This window comes from Cnephaeus nilssonii (assembly GCF_951640355.1).
Source record: "Cnephaeus nilssonii genome assembly, chromosome: 10".
NCBI lineage: Eukaryota > Metazoa > Chordata > Mammalia > Chiroptera > Vespertilionidae > Cnephaeus > Cnephaeus nilssonii.
In genome coordinates this window covers 10,436,652-10,452,675 of record NC_137081.1, presented here as the reverse complement: position 1 = coordinate 10,452,675, position 16,024 = coordinate 10,436,652, and the positions used below count along the sequence as shown (strand labels likewise).

Below are 16,024 nucleotides of genomic sequence, written 5' to 3'. Positions count from 1 at the left end.
TTGTAATTTTTTAATTTGACAATCTAAGGGAAAAGAGGTCAGTGTCCCTGATTAAATAGTCAGGTACTGCATGTTTTAAAATTCAACATGGCGCTGACCGACATGGCTCAGTGGATGAGCATCGACCTATGAACCAGGAAGTTAGTTTGATTCCCGGTCAGGCACATTCATGGGGTACAAGCTCAATCACCAGTGGGGGCTTGCAGGAGGCAACCAATCAATGATTCTCTCTCATCACTGATTTTTCTATCCCTATCTCCCTCTCCCTGCCTCTCTGAAGTCAATTTAAAAATATATTACAAATATATAAAATTTTTAAAAAAATAAAAATTCAACACAGCACACCAGTTAAAAATCATGAATCTAAGGGTTGACCTTTTAACTAGGCCTCCTACGACTATTAGGGTTTTCTATAATGAAATGGAGATTTAGAAAAGTTATACATGTTCACATGTAAAAATACCACACATTTTCTCTTTCTAGCTCCCGTCCTATAAACCCATTCATTTAAACATTTTCTAAGGGTCTGGGAGCCAGCACTAGGCCCTAAAAATTTAAAAAAAAAAAAAAAAACTAAGTTAAAGTCTGCTCTAAAGAGAACACAGTCTCCACCTAGCTTGTCATTATTCCATTTCAATCCAGGTTCCCAAAACTGACAGGATTTGGTGCCTAATTATGAGGGAGTTAAAAGGGGGAAACGAAACTTCAAGAATCAAAGATAACTCAAAGATTCCCAGCCTACATGAACAAAAGTTGTATTTATAAAGAAGCCCAGAGGAAGAGATTCTCTGATAGCTGACAAGACCCTTTATCATCTGGCTCTCCAGCCTCACTTTCTTGGCTGTACTACCTCAATCCCTACCATGCTGATCAACTTTCAGTTCCCAACATGTGCCATGCTCTTCATGCCTCTGGGCCTCCGGGCCTTTGTCTCTATTAGATTACCTTCATGTCCTTTCTTTGGTTTGGCTAATGCATGTTTAGGAAACACATCAACTTCTAGGTCAAAAGCCCTCTTATTTGCTGCCATAGCATGGTTCACTCAAATGGTCTCTTGACAATTCTAGTGCTCCACGAGATAGTGAGATATTGGAGAGCAGGTGTTTTACTTTTCCTCATCCCAATGACTAAGACAGCACTTAACATATAGACAGAGAAGAAAATGACTTCTAATGTTACCATCCCCCTCAAACAAGGGCAAGTGCATGCATTAAATTCAGATACTATTCCAAAGTAAATTGACAAATATTGCAACGGTATCACTTACATGTGAAATAAGAAGAAAAAAAAAAGTCAAACTCATAGAAACATAAAGAGGTTGCCAGGAGGGTGCAAAAGGGGGCGAGGTGATAGGGAGAGGTTGATGAAAGGTACAAACTTTCAGCCATAAATACGTAAGGTCTGAGATCTTATGTATAATACTAGTGGCCCGGTACATGAAATTTGTGCACATTAAAAGGGGATTAATTAGCCCTAACCAGTTTGGCTCAGTGGATAGAGCATTGGCCTGTGGACTGAAGGGTCCCAGGTTCGATTCCAGTCAAGGGCATGTACTTCGGTTGCGGGCACATCCCCAGTAGGGGATGTACAGGAGGCAGCTGATCGATGTTTCTCTCTCATCGATGTTTCTAACTCTCTATCCCTCTCCCTTTCTCTCTGTAAAAAAAATCAATAAAATATTTTTTTTTATAAAAGGGGGGGATTAATTAGAGGAAATAATTTAATATTGCTATTTGCCCTTTCTCTATAATAGAAGTGTCAGAGATGAAAGAAAATTAGTAAAATGTATATGAAAACCTTCCTCCTGTCAGAGTCTGGGGCGCACCACGGGACCCAGAGTCAAGTCCCCGCCCACACACATGCACCTCAAAATCGCGTGAGACCCAGACCCAGCCGCCCCCCCGCCCCCAATTGGGCTAGATCCAGACCCAGCCAGTCCCACCCTTGTCAGTGCCAGGAAGGGGGGTGTGGCCTTGAGGTACTCCGTCAAGCCCCACTGGGTGGGGGGCATAGCCTAAGGTCCACCATCAAGCCCCACCGGCAAGGGGGCGCAGCCTCAAGTCCCCCGTCAAGCCCCGCTGGGCGGAGGATGCGGCCTGAGGTCCCCTGTCAAGCCCAGCCAGGCAGGGGGGCGCAGCCTGAGGTCCCCCGTCAAGCCCCACCAGGCAGGGGGTGCAGTCTGAGGTCCCCCGGCCTGGAGCTGGGATGGGGGGTGTGAAGTCCCCTGTCAAGCCCAGCCAGGCAGGCGGCACAGCCTGAAGTCCCCTGTCAAGCCCAGCCAGGCAGGGGGCACAGCCTGAAGTCCCCTGTCAAGCCCCACCAGGTGTGGAGCATGGTCTGAGGTACCCCAGCCTGGCGCTGGGGCAGGGGGAGCAGCCTGAGGTCCCCTAGCCCAGCACCAGGATGGGAAGCACACCTTTTGAGGTTCCCCGTCAAGCCCCGCCAGGTGGGGGGCGTGGCCTGAGATCCCCTATCAAGCCCCACAGAGTTGGGGAGGGCATAGCCTCAGGTCCCTGCTGATTGCTCATTAAGGCTCCTTATGGGAAATTGGCCTCAACTGTGGGTGCAGCCATCTTTGTGATGGAGTGATGGTCAATTAGCATATTCCCTCTTTATTAGATAGGATGGTGACTATAGTTGACAACACTGTTGTATAATTGAAATATGCTAAGAAATAGAACTTAAATGTTCTCACAAAAGGAGGAGGAGAAGGAGAAAAATATGTGAGGTGACGAATAAACTAGATGGGAGCAATCCTTTTACAATGGATATCAAATCACGATGTACACTTTAAATGTCTTGCAATTTTATTTGTTAATTATATCTCAATTAAAAAAAACACACAAGAAAATCAAATCTTTACAGAAGTTAACTACAATAGGGTGTGGCATTAAAAATTTCCGTCAAAGGAGTTCGGAACGCCTAAACCACCTGTACTAGTTCAACTGGTTCCTGTGTTGCTTCAATGACAGTGGAGCATCCCAAACCATGGCCCTAGGTATTACATTATAAAGGTTCTAAAACCTGATCAGCTACTGACTTAAAGGCTGTAGTTCCTGTTATCCACAAAATCATTTAACAAGAAGAAGGGATATACTAAACATAATTATTTGTTCAAAAAGGGGGGAAACCCTAGCAAGTGTGGCTCAATGGTTGAACCATGAAGCAGGAGGTTATGGTTCGATTCCCGGTCAGGACACATGCCCAGGTTGTGGGCTCAATCTCCAGTGTGGGGCGTGCAGGAGGCAGCCCATCAATGATTCTCTCATCATTGATGTTTCTTTTTCTCTCTCCCTCTCTCTCTAGAAAGAAAAAAAAAAATCAATAAAAACCTATTTTTTAAAAAATCTATAGAAAAAATATCCTCAGGTGAGGATTAACAACAAAAGTACAGTACAAGTCTAAGATGCTGCAAATATTAAGTTCTGATACCCTGATTATTAGTCTAGAGACCTCTATCTCTTGTTGTTGCTCTTGCCACTTCCTCCACTCTAATAAACAACCAAATTCATACACAACATAATACATCCAGAAATTAGCAAAAACACAACTTGCTGTCTACGTATCAGCCACACTGCAAAAAATAACTTTTACATTTTTTCTAATGAGGACTTTTTAGATTTTCTTTTGTGCTTCTAGTCACTTTTTTTGTTTTAGAGGACAGCAAAATCGCAGTGGGTGGAGATGAGGCTTTCAAGGTCTGCACTAGGGTCTGGTAACCTGAATTTTTATCAAGGACCCTAAGTGATTCTGATAAAGATGAACTAGACCACACTTTGAGAAACAGTTCTGGATGTTCACAGGCAATATTCTCTCCAACATGAAATTTCATACAACCATGAAAACTAAGCCTACATTGGCAATTTATATTACATTCACTAAAACTAGAAGCAAACTAATGAGATACACAATAGCCAACTTTTATGATGAGGTACAGTACTATTTTAAAATTTTCTCTCATGTAATCCTTACCACCAGATGAAAGTGATATCCATCATTACCTTTTTCATACAGATGAGAAAGTTAAGGGTCAGAAAGTTATTCACTTTCCAATATCACATAGTTTCTAGGTGGCAATACACAGGTATTAAACCCAGACTGTCTACCCAAAGCCTATGCTCCTAACCTCCATGTTATGCTACCTCTCCATTTCAAATATATATATTTGACATTTTATTAAGACAAATGAGGTAAAAAGAGGGAAGGCACAAAAACAAACCTCACCTTCTTCATTATTTTATCTATAGTTAACACTGTTGCCAATTTACCTTTCTCTAAGCCAGTGGTTCTCAACCTTTCTAATGCCGCAACCCTTTAATACTGTTCCTCATGTTGTGGTGACCCCCAACCATAAAATTATTTTCATTGCTACTTAATTTTAACTGTAATTTTGCTACTGTTATTAATCGTAATGCAAATATCTGTGTTTTCCGATGGTCTTAGGCTCTACAGCAGCGGTTCTCAACCTGTGGGTCCCGACCCACAGGTAGAGAAGCTGCTAGCAGGATCGCCTAAGACCATCGGAAAACAAAAGTAGCAATGAAAATAATTTTATGATTGGGGGTCACCACAACATGAGGAACTGTATTAAAGGGTGGCGGCATTAGAAAGGTTGAGAACCACTGCTCTAAGCCGTTCTCAGTTCCTAATGACAAAACCACATTGCCATGGACACAGCAGGCACTGAAGGTGAGAATACAGATTGGTGCAGCCATTATGGAAAACACTGAGGAGGTTCATCAAAAAATTAAAAATGGGCCCTGGCCAGTGTGGGGAAGTGGTATGAGTGTCATCGAAAGGTCCCGGATTTGACTGCCATTTAGGACACATGCCTAGGTTATGGGTTTGATCCCTGGGCCTTGTTGAGGCTCATGAAGGAGGCAACCGATCAATGTTTCTCTCTCTCCCTCTCTTTGTCTCTCTCTTCCCCCCTCTAAAAATTAGTAAAAATCCTCAGGTGAGGATTTTAAGAAAATATTAAAAATGAAATTTCCTTATGACCCAGTGATTCCACTCTGTGAATATATCCAAAGGAACCTGAAACATATATAATTCAAATAATATATGCACCCCTATGTTCACTACATTATTTACAACTAGGGGCCTCATGCACGAAATTTGTGCAAGGGGCTCAGCCCTCACAGCCGCTGCGGCTTGCCTTGCCCCTCAGAGCCCGGCTTCATCCAGAAGGACGTCAGGAAGGTAGTTCAACTGTCCAGTCTAATTAGCATATTACACTTTTATTATTATTGACTAGAGGCCCAGTGCACGAAATTCATGCATGGGGGGGGAGGGGGTCCCCCTCAGCCCAGGCTGCCTAAACCGGCAGTCGGACATCCCTCTCACAATCCAGGACTGCTGGCTCCTAAATGCCCACCTGCCTGCCTGCCTGCCTGCCTGATCACCCCTAACAGCCTCTGCCTGCTGGCCTAATCGTCCCTAACTGTCCCCCCTGCCAGCCTGGTCGCCCCAAACTGCCCCCCCCAATGGCCTGGTCACCCCCAACTGCCCCCCGCAACGGCCTGGTCGCCCCTAACTGACCCCCCTGCCGGCCTGGTTGCCCCACACAGACTGTTGTTCGGTCGTCCGTCCAGTTGTTTTGGTCATGAGGGCCCCTGGCTTTTTATATATTAGGATAGTCAAGCTATGGAAGCAACTCAAGTGCCCATCCAAAGATGAATGGATAAAACGGCTGTGGTACATTTACACAATGGAATACCAACCGGCCTTAAAAAAAGAATGAAATCTTACCTTTTGTGACAGCATGGATGGACCTAAGAGTACTATGCTAAGTGAAATAACTCAGAAAGAGAAAGAGAAATACCATATGATTTCACTTATATGTGAAATCTAATGAACAAAATAAAAAAAAACAAAATAGAAACAGATTCATAGATGCAGAGAACAGAATGACAGTTATCAGAGGGAAGAGGGGTTGGAGAGCTGGGTGAAAAAGTAGAAATTGGTAGTTACAGTACAGTCACAGAGATGTAGATTACAGCATAGGGAATATAGTCAGTAATATCAATAACTGTATGGGGCCAGGTGGGTACTTGAAGCAGTGGTACATGATTTTCAAACCACTTTGCTGTACATCTGAAACAAATACAGAAAAATATCGGATGTAATTTGAAAAAAATTAATTATCTGTCAGAGATGGGTGCTTGGATTACCTTATTGCAGCGATTTTCAACCCTTTTCATCTCATGGCACATAAACTAATTATTAAAATAATATATTTTATGCTGATCTGACAAAAAAAATAGGTATAATTTTGATTCATTTACACCAGATGGCTATTGTTGTGTTGGCTATTGTCATTTTTTTATTTCACAATCTAAGGGCCCCTGACTAGTCAGGTATTGCATGTTGTAAAAATTCTTGAGGCACACTGGTTGAAAATCACTGCCAAATAGTAGTCAAGAAAAGGGGAGTTCTCAAAGAGCCAATGAGTAGCTCTACACTTGGAGGAATAAGGCAACTGTGCAGGAATCCAGCAGAATAGGAACAACCCTCTAAGGATCCTGAGATCTTCAACTCAGACTTTTAGATCCTGGATCCTTATTAAAGGTTATGGCATCCAGTTCATCTCAGAGACACCCAGAAAGTGGTAGCCTGATCTACATGGACCCTGGAATTTGAGTCAGATGAGGTTTACAAAACTATGTAAGGTGGACACTTCCCCTCTACCAGTAAAGATTTCTAAATTTCACTGAGGCTGTAAACTGACCTCTAATCTAAAAGACTCTTCCTTAGGCCCTGGGTTTTTAGCTCAGAGATCAGAGCATCATCCCAAAAAGCTAAGGTTGGGGGTCTGATCTCAAGTCAGGGCACATACATGAAACAACCAACAAATGCATAAATAAGTGGAATAACAAAGAAATGTTTCTCTCTCTCTTTCTCTCTGTCTCCCTTCCTCTCTCTAAAGTCAATCAGTAAGTAAAATAGCCGTACCCGGTTTGGCTCAGTGGATAGAGCATTGGCCTTCAGACTAAGAGTCCCAGGCTCGATTCCAGTCACGGGCACATGCCCGGGTTGCAGGCTCGATCCCCAGTAGGGGTCATGCAGGAGGCAGCCAATCAGTGATTATCTCTCATCATTTTTAAAAATATATTTTTATTGATTTCAGAGAGGAAGGGAGAGGGGAGAGAGAGAGAGAAACATCAATGATGAGAATCATTAATCAGCTGCCTCCTGCACAGCCCCTACTGGGGATCGAGCCCACAACCCAGGCATGTACCCTTGACCCAGGCATGTACCCTTGACTCAGGCATGTGCCCTTGACTGGCATCGAACCTGGGACCCTTCAATCTGCAGGCCGGCGCTCTATCTACGGAGACAAACCAGCTAGGGCCTCTCTCATCATTGATGTTCTATCTCTCCCTCTCCCTCTCCCTTCCTGAAATCAATAAAAATCCTATATAATAAAAGGCTAATATGCAAATCAACCAAACGGCAGAACGACCGGTTGCTATGACATGCACTGACCACCAGGATGCAAATGCTCAACACAGGAGCTGCCCCCTGGTGGTCAGTGCGCTCCCACGGGGGAGCGCTGCTCAGCCAGAAGCTGGACTCACAGCTGGCAAGTACAGCGGTGGTGGTGGGAGCCTCTCCTGCCTCCACAGCAGCACCAAGGACCCTGGGGGATGTCCACCTGCCCGGAGGGAGTAGGCCTAAGCCGGCAGGCAGACATCCCCCAAGGGGTCCTGGACTGTGAGAGGGTGCAGGCCAGGCTGAGGGAACCCCCTTCCCCTAGTGCATGAATGTCGTGCACAGGGCCTCTAGTAAATAAATAAATAAATACATATATACATACATACATACTCTTTTTCCTTTTCTCGCTTTACAGTTTTAGTCTGAGAAAAAAAGCAAAATGCAAATGGTCTAGTTTGTGCTACGAAGACTTGAAATCTGAAAATTGTTTGTTCTACTCTGCATGGAAGTTCACTAGAGTGAAACAAGAACACAATCCTGGAAAGGAAGCTATCAGACATCCACTTCAGTATAACTTAGTAACAGATGGTATCCCTTTTCAGTTGAGAGTGCTGCATTAGAGGAAAAAGAGTTTTTTACTTTTGGGGGTTTTCTTTGGAGGGTGGGTAATGAGAGGGTTAATTTAACAGCATGAATATTCTATGGAATAACAGATCTGAGGGAAGGGAGCCATGGGAAGAATGGGCACATCAGGAGCCTGGGATCCCTGGAAATCCAACAACTCCGTTCTAGAGATCAGAAGAAAAGAGCACCTTTCTCCACACATTGCCAATACCTAATTTTACCCTCTCCCTAGACTGCTGCTCTGCTTCAAGGGTCAAACAGTTAGGAGGGTAGCCAGAGTCTATTATCAGAATGCAGTCACCACCTCCTACCTCCATCCCTACTGCCCACGTCAGCAGCTCTCCTTCCCTTCTGCCACACACTATGCCAGCTCCAGAGGTCTGAAAGTAAACTGGAGCAATTATGTTCACCAGATACCTCAAAGAGTTACTTCAAAAACTAAGCACATGCAACCTTGGTGTGCAATGTATTTCCCAGGTTCTATCTTACACATCATAAAGTTATCTCCTTGATATAAGGTAAAAGATAGTTTTGAAGTATCACCCAGCAGAGTTTAAATATCAACTCTAATCCTGTTACTTAAGCTCTCTAAAACCTACTGTGAAAATTAAAATGAGAACTTGTAGGTAAATCACCCACCATTATGGCGGAAGCTCAGTAAAGTGGTAGCTATTATTTGAAGAAGAGGATGTTCTAGTACTTTTAACAATCAGTTTTTAAAAAGCACTTTGCATTTTCAAAATACTTAAATCAGTACTCTGGCTCTAATTAGAAAACACTATTGATCATTTTTCAGGGCAATTCTCTCCCAAAAATCTGATAAAATAAAATCTGATAAAATAAATAGGAAAGATTCACCCTACTCCCTGCATTTCTGAATGAACCTTTGAAATCACTTCATCTGCTTTATTTGGTTAGGAAGTACTGTACAGTTTCCTGAAATTCCCACCCATTCTGCCTGAGAGATTTTAACAGAAATTCCCCAGAAAAAGGGAAGACAACGGTGTATGTTGACAGTATTCACACACAAGCTTAAAAACCACCCGTATCTTTCTTCACTAGATTCTAACAGGAAGGCAATCAGATAATAAATGTTGCCTCTATTTCCCCAATCTGAATTTCTCTACTGAGTTCCTCTTTATGAATGGCTCTACTAGAATCCAACTACTCCGTTCAGGACCTTTCCAGGGACCTTTCTCAGGTATAGAGAAAAACAACAATTTTTAGGTCCCTAAAATAATAGAAAAACCCTGGATTTCCTTTTTTTTAGAAAAAAACAAATGAATGGTTTCACATCCTACACACAAAATCAGTCGGTGTGTCAGAAATACAGGCAGACCCTCAGACAAAGCCCATCAACCTTCCCCAGGAACCTTCTGCCTTCCCTTCTCTCCCAGCCTCCCGACTCTGCAGGGACCCGACTCTGCTGTGCTGACGTCTTCAGTCCCGCAAACCCGGGGCCGTTTTGAGAGAAATGCCTGGCAGCAGGGGGCTGCACTCACGGGAACCAGGGCACCAACACACAGTGGCCGCCCACTCCCACCTCGCCACCCAAGGGGGGTGAGCAGGACAGCAGGAACCAGCGGGCGGCCAGAACCCCAGGGTTAGCATCCACACCCGTGGTCGGCAAACTCGTTAGCCCACAGAGCCAAGTATCAACAGGACAACGATCGAAATTTCCTTTGAGAGCCACATTTTTTGAACGTAAACTTCTTCTAACGCCACTTCTTCAACATAGACTCGCCCAGGCCGTGGTCTTTTGTGGCAGAGCCACACTCCAGGGGCCAAAGAGCCGCAGTTTGCCGACCACGGATCCGCACACGGTTAGCGGCGGCCCCTCCGCGGTCGGGGACAAGCGTGGACTGGCTGAGGTGAGGGATGAATGAGGCGGGCGGGGACCTGCGGGGGGGGGGGGGAGGGAAGGGCCACGGGATGGGGAGGGGGCCCCCGCGGGGCAGGCGGGTCCGCCCCACTCGGGCCCCGCCCCCGGCCGCCCGGGCCCCGCCGCAGCGCCGCAGTCCCCGCGCGGTAGCGACGCGCGCCCCGGCCCCTTCCCCGCGCCGCCCGGCCCCCCAGCACGTACCTGCTTTGCAAACGGGGGCGCTGGGGCTCCGCCTCTCCGGGGAGCAGCGGCTCTGCTCCGGGGACCGCCTCCGGTGGCGGACGCGGGCCGGGGGTGGGGCCGCGCTCACCTCGCCCGTCCACAGGTGGGTGGGCGACGAGCACGGCGACGAGACGGTGCCCAGCAGCGGCGGCGGGGGCTGCGGCCGTGGGGGGCTCCCGCGGGCTCCGGGCGCGGCGCCGCGCGTGGGGCTGGTGCCTCGCGTGGAGGTGGCAGACGCGCCCGTCTGCGTGGCCACGGTGGGGCTGGTGCGCGCGGCCGCACTCCCGCCGCCGCCGCCGCGAGTGGGGCTGGTGCTGCGCGAGGCCGTGCGCAGGCCCCCGCCGCCCGAGGGGCCTGAGGCGCCACCACAGCAGCCACCGTTGTTGTTGCCGCCGCCGCCGCCGCCGCCGCTCCGCGTGGGGCTGCCATGTTGCTGCTGCTGCTGCTTCAGCTGGAACGGAACCGTCGCCCTCATGGGCTGCAGGCGGCTCCCGGCTCCCCCGGCCGTGGCGACCGCACCGCCCCCGAGGGAGCCGGCCGGCGTGGGGGACCCATTGCGCCTCATCCGCTGGGACATGGGTCCACGCTCCCCGGTGACTGGGCGAGACGGGGGGCGGGGGTGGTGGTTGGGTTGAAGGGGAAAGGTTCTCGAGGCCGAAGAGGAGGCCCCGCGACGGGGTGACGAGGCCGGAATCCGGGGTGCGGGGGGCGCCCGGGCCGCGGCCGGCAGCGAGGAGGTGGTGCAGCCGCCGCCGCCGCTTCTCCTCATCAACAATAGTGTCTCCGCCGCTGCCCCCGCCCCCCGCGCACGCCCATTGGTGCAGCGTCAGCCGCGCTCGAGCCGCTCCGCCGCGCCCATTGGCTGCCGGCAGCTCGGGCCCTGGCCCCCGGGGCCTAACAGAGCCTGGGTTTGCGCGGAGACCGTCCGCTCTTTAACGAGAGCAGCCCGCCCCCGTGGGGGGGGTGGGGGGTGAGGGGAGCGGGGAGGAGGCCTTATGTGTGTGTGTGCGTGTGTGTGTGTGTGTGTGTGTGTGTGTGTGTGTGTGTGTGTGTGAGTGTGAGTGTGTGTGAGTGAGTGTGTGTGTGTGTGTAGCGTGTGTGTGTGTGCGTGTGTGTGTGTGAGTGTGTGTGAGTGAGTGTGTGTGTGTGTGTAGCGTGTGCGCGCGCCGGTGTGTGTACATGAGTGTGTGAGTGTGTGTGTGAGTGTGAGTGTGTGTGAGTGTGTGTGTGTGTGTGTGTGTGTAGCGTGCGCGCGCGCCGGTGTGTGTACACGAGTGTGTGTGTGTGTGTGTGTGTAGCGTGTGCGCGCGCGCCGGTGTGTGTACACGAGTGTGTGTGTGTGTACACGAGTGTGTGTGTGTGTGTGTGTAGTGTGTGCGCGCGCGCCGGTGTGTGTACACGTGTGTGTGTGTGTGTGTGTGTGTGTGTGTGTGTAGTGTGTGCGCGCGCGCCGGTGTGTGTACACGAGTGCGCGTGCGCGCGCCTGGCCACGCGCGCCTGCCGTCCCCGGAGGGCAGCCCTGGCGCTCCGGCTGGAAGGATGCCCACGGGAATGTCCCGCGGCAGAGCCGGCCCCAGGGATGTCTCCAGTCTTCCATCGCTCGCTTCCTTTCCCCTCCGCGGGCCCGGACCGAGGCCGTGGCCGTGGCCTTTTTTCTTGATTTTTTCTGTTCTGTCCTAATTCCATCAACGTTTGGGCAGGGCTCACAGGAGAAGAAATTTAGTTCATCTGAATGGCATTTTACCACCTCGTGTCCTTTTTAATTCCGCTTCACAAAGAGCCCCGTCTCCGGGAGATCGGACTTGCTTGTTAGAGGGCACTTCTATCTCTCCCTTCCTATATGAAATCAATAAAAATATATGTATTTTAAAAGTATTACATATGTCCCCACGAAGTCCAGTTATCAGAGGCTGTTACCGCCCCCCTGTATCTCCTCATCAAGGACTTATTTTCATCAGCTGCTTCCCAGGCCCCTGGTTCCTTGGGGAAGATGCCTGCTACCCCACAAGTTTGTGGAGGGCCTTCGTTTACCAGGGGCCTTGTTTGATCTTCACCACCATTATTTGAGACAGAACTGGGCTCGTTCGCGTCGTTATCTAGTGCAGGAAACAGGTCTCTGTGTGCAGCAATGTTAGTTCTCATATAACCGTAGGGGCTCCTCATGAAGACCAAAAAAATAAATAAATAAAAATAAATGGTGGAATCGTACCGCACATACTCACCTCTCGGGCTATAAATTGCTTGGCCATGACCTCTTTACTACTTTATTAAATGTACATTCTAGACAGATTTCATCTTGTAAAAATGTGGGAGTGGAAGATGCGGTATAATTTGCTCTGGACCCGAAATTCTGCGGGGTGCCTGGGCATTGCGGTGGAAAGCCTTTGAGGACCTAGCGAGGAGAGTCAGGTCCCAGATCCACCACCTACTCTGACCTTTCACAGGTCCCCAGCCAGTTCCCTTAGCTGTAAAATGCAGCTAAACAATGCCTTCTCTTTCATCCGACGGTTGTGCTTATTCGCCGAGGGGTAAACGAGAATGTGGTGTGTCCAAGGTACTCAGCAGTTCCAGAGTCTCCGTGTGATTCAGAGGTCCACATCTCTCCTTTTAGCCTACTCCTTCTCTCTCTCCCACGACAGAGAGGCCCCAAGTCCCAGAAAATACCTTGTTGGCTGGATAGATCTAACATCTCTACCCATTCCCACAACCTGGAGTGAAAACAAAAATAGCTTCTCACTAGACGGGACATGCAGGAACCTGCCAGCAAGATCCATGCAGAGAGATAAGGCTAGTCTTAAAACAGGAGAGAAGATAAGCCTTTAAATAAGGATTTCATGGAAGCTGTATCTTTGTCCTGCACAAAGTGGGAGCTCTATATGTTTACTGAATTAAACTGCAAGAGTTCAGCAGCCCTAGTGTCTTAGGCTTCCTGATCAATCACTTGTTTAAATTAAACCTTTATTGTTGGAAGTATTACAGCCTGCTGGCATGGCTCCGTGGTTGAGTGTTGCCCTATGAACCAGGAGGTCACTTTACCCATCAGGGCACATGCCCAGGTTGTGGGCTTGATCCCCAGTGTGGGGCGTGCAGGAGGCAGCCAATCAATGATTCTCATCTCTCCCTTCCTATATGAAATCAATAAAAATATATGTATTTTAAAAGTATTACATATGGCCCCTTTTTTCCTCCATTGACACTTCTACCCCGCCCCTGCCCCCATGCCTGATCAATCACCTTTGATGTTACCAAACTGGAGACCTATTTGTTGAAAGCAAGAGACTTAGCTTTTCTGAGCTAAGTACTCATTTCAGCACAGTTTGTTAGATCACAGAGTTAAAATGTCCTTGGCTCGATCATGGTTCACCTTTTGCTTCTAGTCATGTTTCCTATGGAAACGGGAAACTCCATAGCTCCAGAAAACGCTCTTTTCATCCTGACAGCTTACCCCACTCCATCGGTTTCGGACTTACCTCAATGAGAGCGTGTCGGCTGCAGCAGGTGTTAACCATCTCAGCCCCCTTTGTCCCTGGGCCAGCACTGGACCAGTTTTTAGATCAGGGAGGCCACTTAAACGAGCTTCCTCACATTTACAATAACACCATGCTTCCCTGTTGTCGTTATTATCACACAATTATATATTCTCTTCTTAATGTTAAGCTCTTGGCTGCCTTCTATGTGCAGAGCACTGAGAGACATTGGCTCTACAGCAGTGAACAGCCCACAGGCTCCTTGTCCTCTTGAACAGACATCTGTTGGAAACAAGGAACAAAACAGGTATGGGTGCACACACACATACACATTACCACACACGTGAGTAAATTACCAATTGCAAAGTCCTGTAACGGAAGCCAGGGAGTGCCATGAAGGAGAACAATGGAGATTTAGCTAAGCTAGGTGGAAAGGACTTTCTGAAAAGGTGACATTTAAGATGAGAACTGAAATATAAGAATGTGTTATCCATGGAAAGAGCATTCCAAACAGGGAATAGTTGTATAGAGACTGAGAAAGGAAAAAACTCTGTGTGTTTAAGGAACCCAAGTAAGACCAGTGTCAGCAAAGGGGAGAGTAGTTCAGAGATAAGACTGAAGAGGCTAGATGATATAGAGACTTTCAGGCCCTGGTAAGGGATTTGGATTTTATTTATTTATCTAAATGCAATGGTGTATCTTGAATAAAGCTGAGTTCACTCATTGCCTGTATCAGCATAGCATCTCATTCAAAATAAACAACAGATAACAAAACTAAAAATGAAAAGCAATCCAGTATTTACTGAAGTCTATGCAAAGTGCAAAAGGGAAATGTCTGGGCATGAGTCTCAGTAAACATGATTTTTAAAATCTTGATCTATCTAAGTTCTACTCAGCACAGCAACCGTCTCCAATCTCTCTTCTCTCTAAATATTACCCCCTACCCCCCAAAACTAGGCCAGACCTGGACCTGGATCTTCTTTCTTTGGCCTCATTCTCTCAGCTTCAAAAGTCCATTCTTGCTCTAGCCTTTCTGACCTCACCATTTCTGCATCTCTACTCCAGAACCCAGGAGCAGAAAGGTGTAGGGATGAAAGAATACTTACATTTTCTGGTTTTTAAATTTGTTTTGTTTGTGTTTGTTATCACTACTGTTTGATGTTGCTTCCACACTGGGAATCCACTCTGGCCACTGTGCAGAGAATGGCTTATAGGGGAGCAAGAAGCAGCAAGGCAAATAACGCGGCGCCTATTGCAAAGAAGTTCGAGCAAGGGGGATTGCAGAGAGGAAACAGTGGATGGATTAAAAATCTACCTTCTAGGTAGAACTAATCCGTCTTGCAGGTGATAGGGAGAGGGAGAGGAGCTGTCAGGCAAGTCCCCCAGGTCTCTGGCTTGAACACCTTGTTGGGTGGTGGCCTGTTTACCGAGATGGAAAGAGAGGAGGGAGGGACAGTTTTTGGATCAAAATCAGTCTAGGTTCGAATGTATAATGTTGAGTCTATTATGAATTATTTAAAAGGAGTCATCGAAAAGGCAGCTGCAGGTATAAGACAAGTTCTGAGCGGTCAGTCTGGGAGGTATAAATTTGGGAGTTTTGGGCAGATAGATGTTACGTGTGGCTGTGTGAGCAAATGAGATCGCCTAAGGACTTAGTGCTACTTCTCAGTCTTAGCACAGCGCTCAAAAACATTATAATTTAAGCTCCTGTCTGTCTTGTTCTCCCTTGTGTCCTCATGCCTAGGACAGGGTCTGGCACTTGGTAGGTACTCAGTAATTTCCTGTGAATGGAATACCTGGTGATTTCAATCCCATGCCTCTCAGACGTCACAGGATGGTGCTCTCTCTAGTTCAGCAGTCTCCAAAGCCAGGTGAGGAAAGCAAGTGCATGGCATTCCGTTACACAAAGGAGAAAACTAAAGCGGTTCCATGGCTTGCCTAAAACTACAGCTACGTCTTTTGACTTATATTCCAGCATTCCTTCACCAGAGGAGGAATGACTTTCAACAGACCAGCAGCTGCCGGAGAGATTTTGTACCTACCAATTAACATAAGCTGTGAAGAGAGAAGAAAAAACCAAAACACCTAAAAACATAGGTTTGGAATTGGTATTACAACTTCAAGCAATCTTCTGCTATTCTGCCATGCAAACTTTTCCATCCAAATTCAGGTCAAATATCATATGGCCTTTTCCAGTTGCCAAAGCAAGGTATTGGCTCCCTCATCCCTTTGTTCACTGAAGCTGTGCTGTCAGGGATATGGTTCCCATTATGCCAGCAGTTTTGTATCCTTTCAGAAAATCTTCCTGTGTTAAAAGTATGTAAATGAACGAAGGCATGGTACAGAGCAGTGCTTTGCTCTTCTCTTTAAGGATGACAGTTATATACATGCT

At 47.4% G+C, this 16,024-nt stretch overlaps 1 protein-coding gene across 1 annotated transcript in view; it reads right to left on the bottom strand.

Annotated features, from left to right (window-relative positions):
- The window catches only part of FAM117B (family with sequence similarity 117 member B), a 68,615-nt gene extending 57,676 nt beyond the window's left edge, over positions 1-10,939 (bottom strand). The window contains exon 1 of the mRNA XM_079782311.1: positions 10,145-10,939. Within this exon, the coding sequence (XP_079638437.1) occupies positions 10,145-10,934 (790 nt within the window). The 5' untranslated portion in view covers positions 10,935-10,939. The remainder of the gene's footprint in view (positions 1-10,144) is intronic.
- Positions 10,940-16,024: the final 5,085 nt, after the last annotated feature.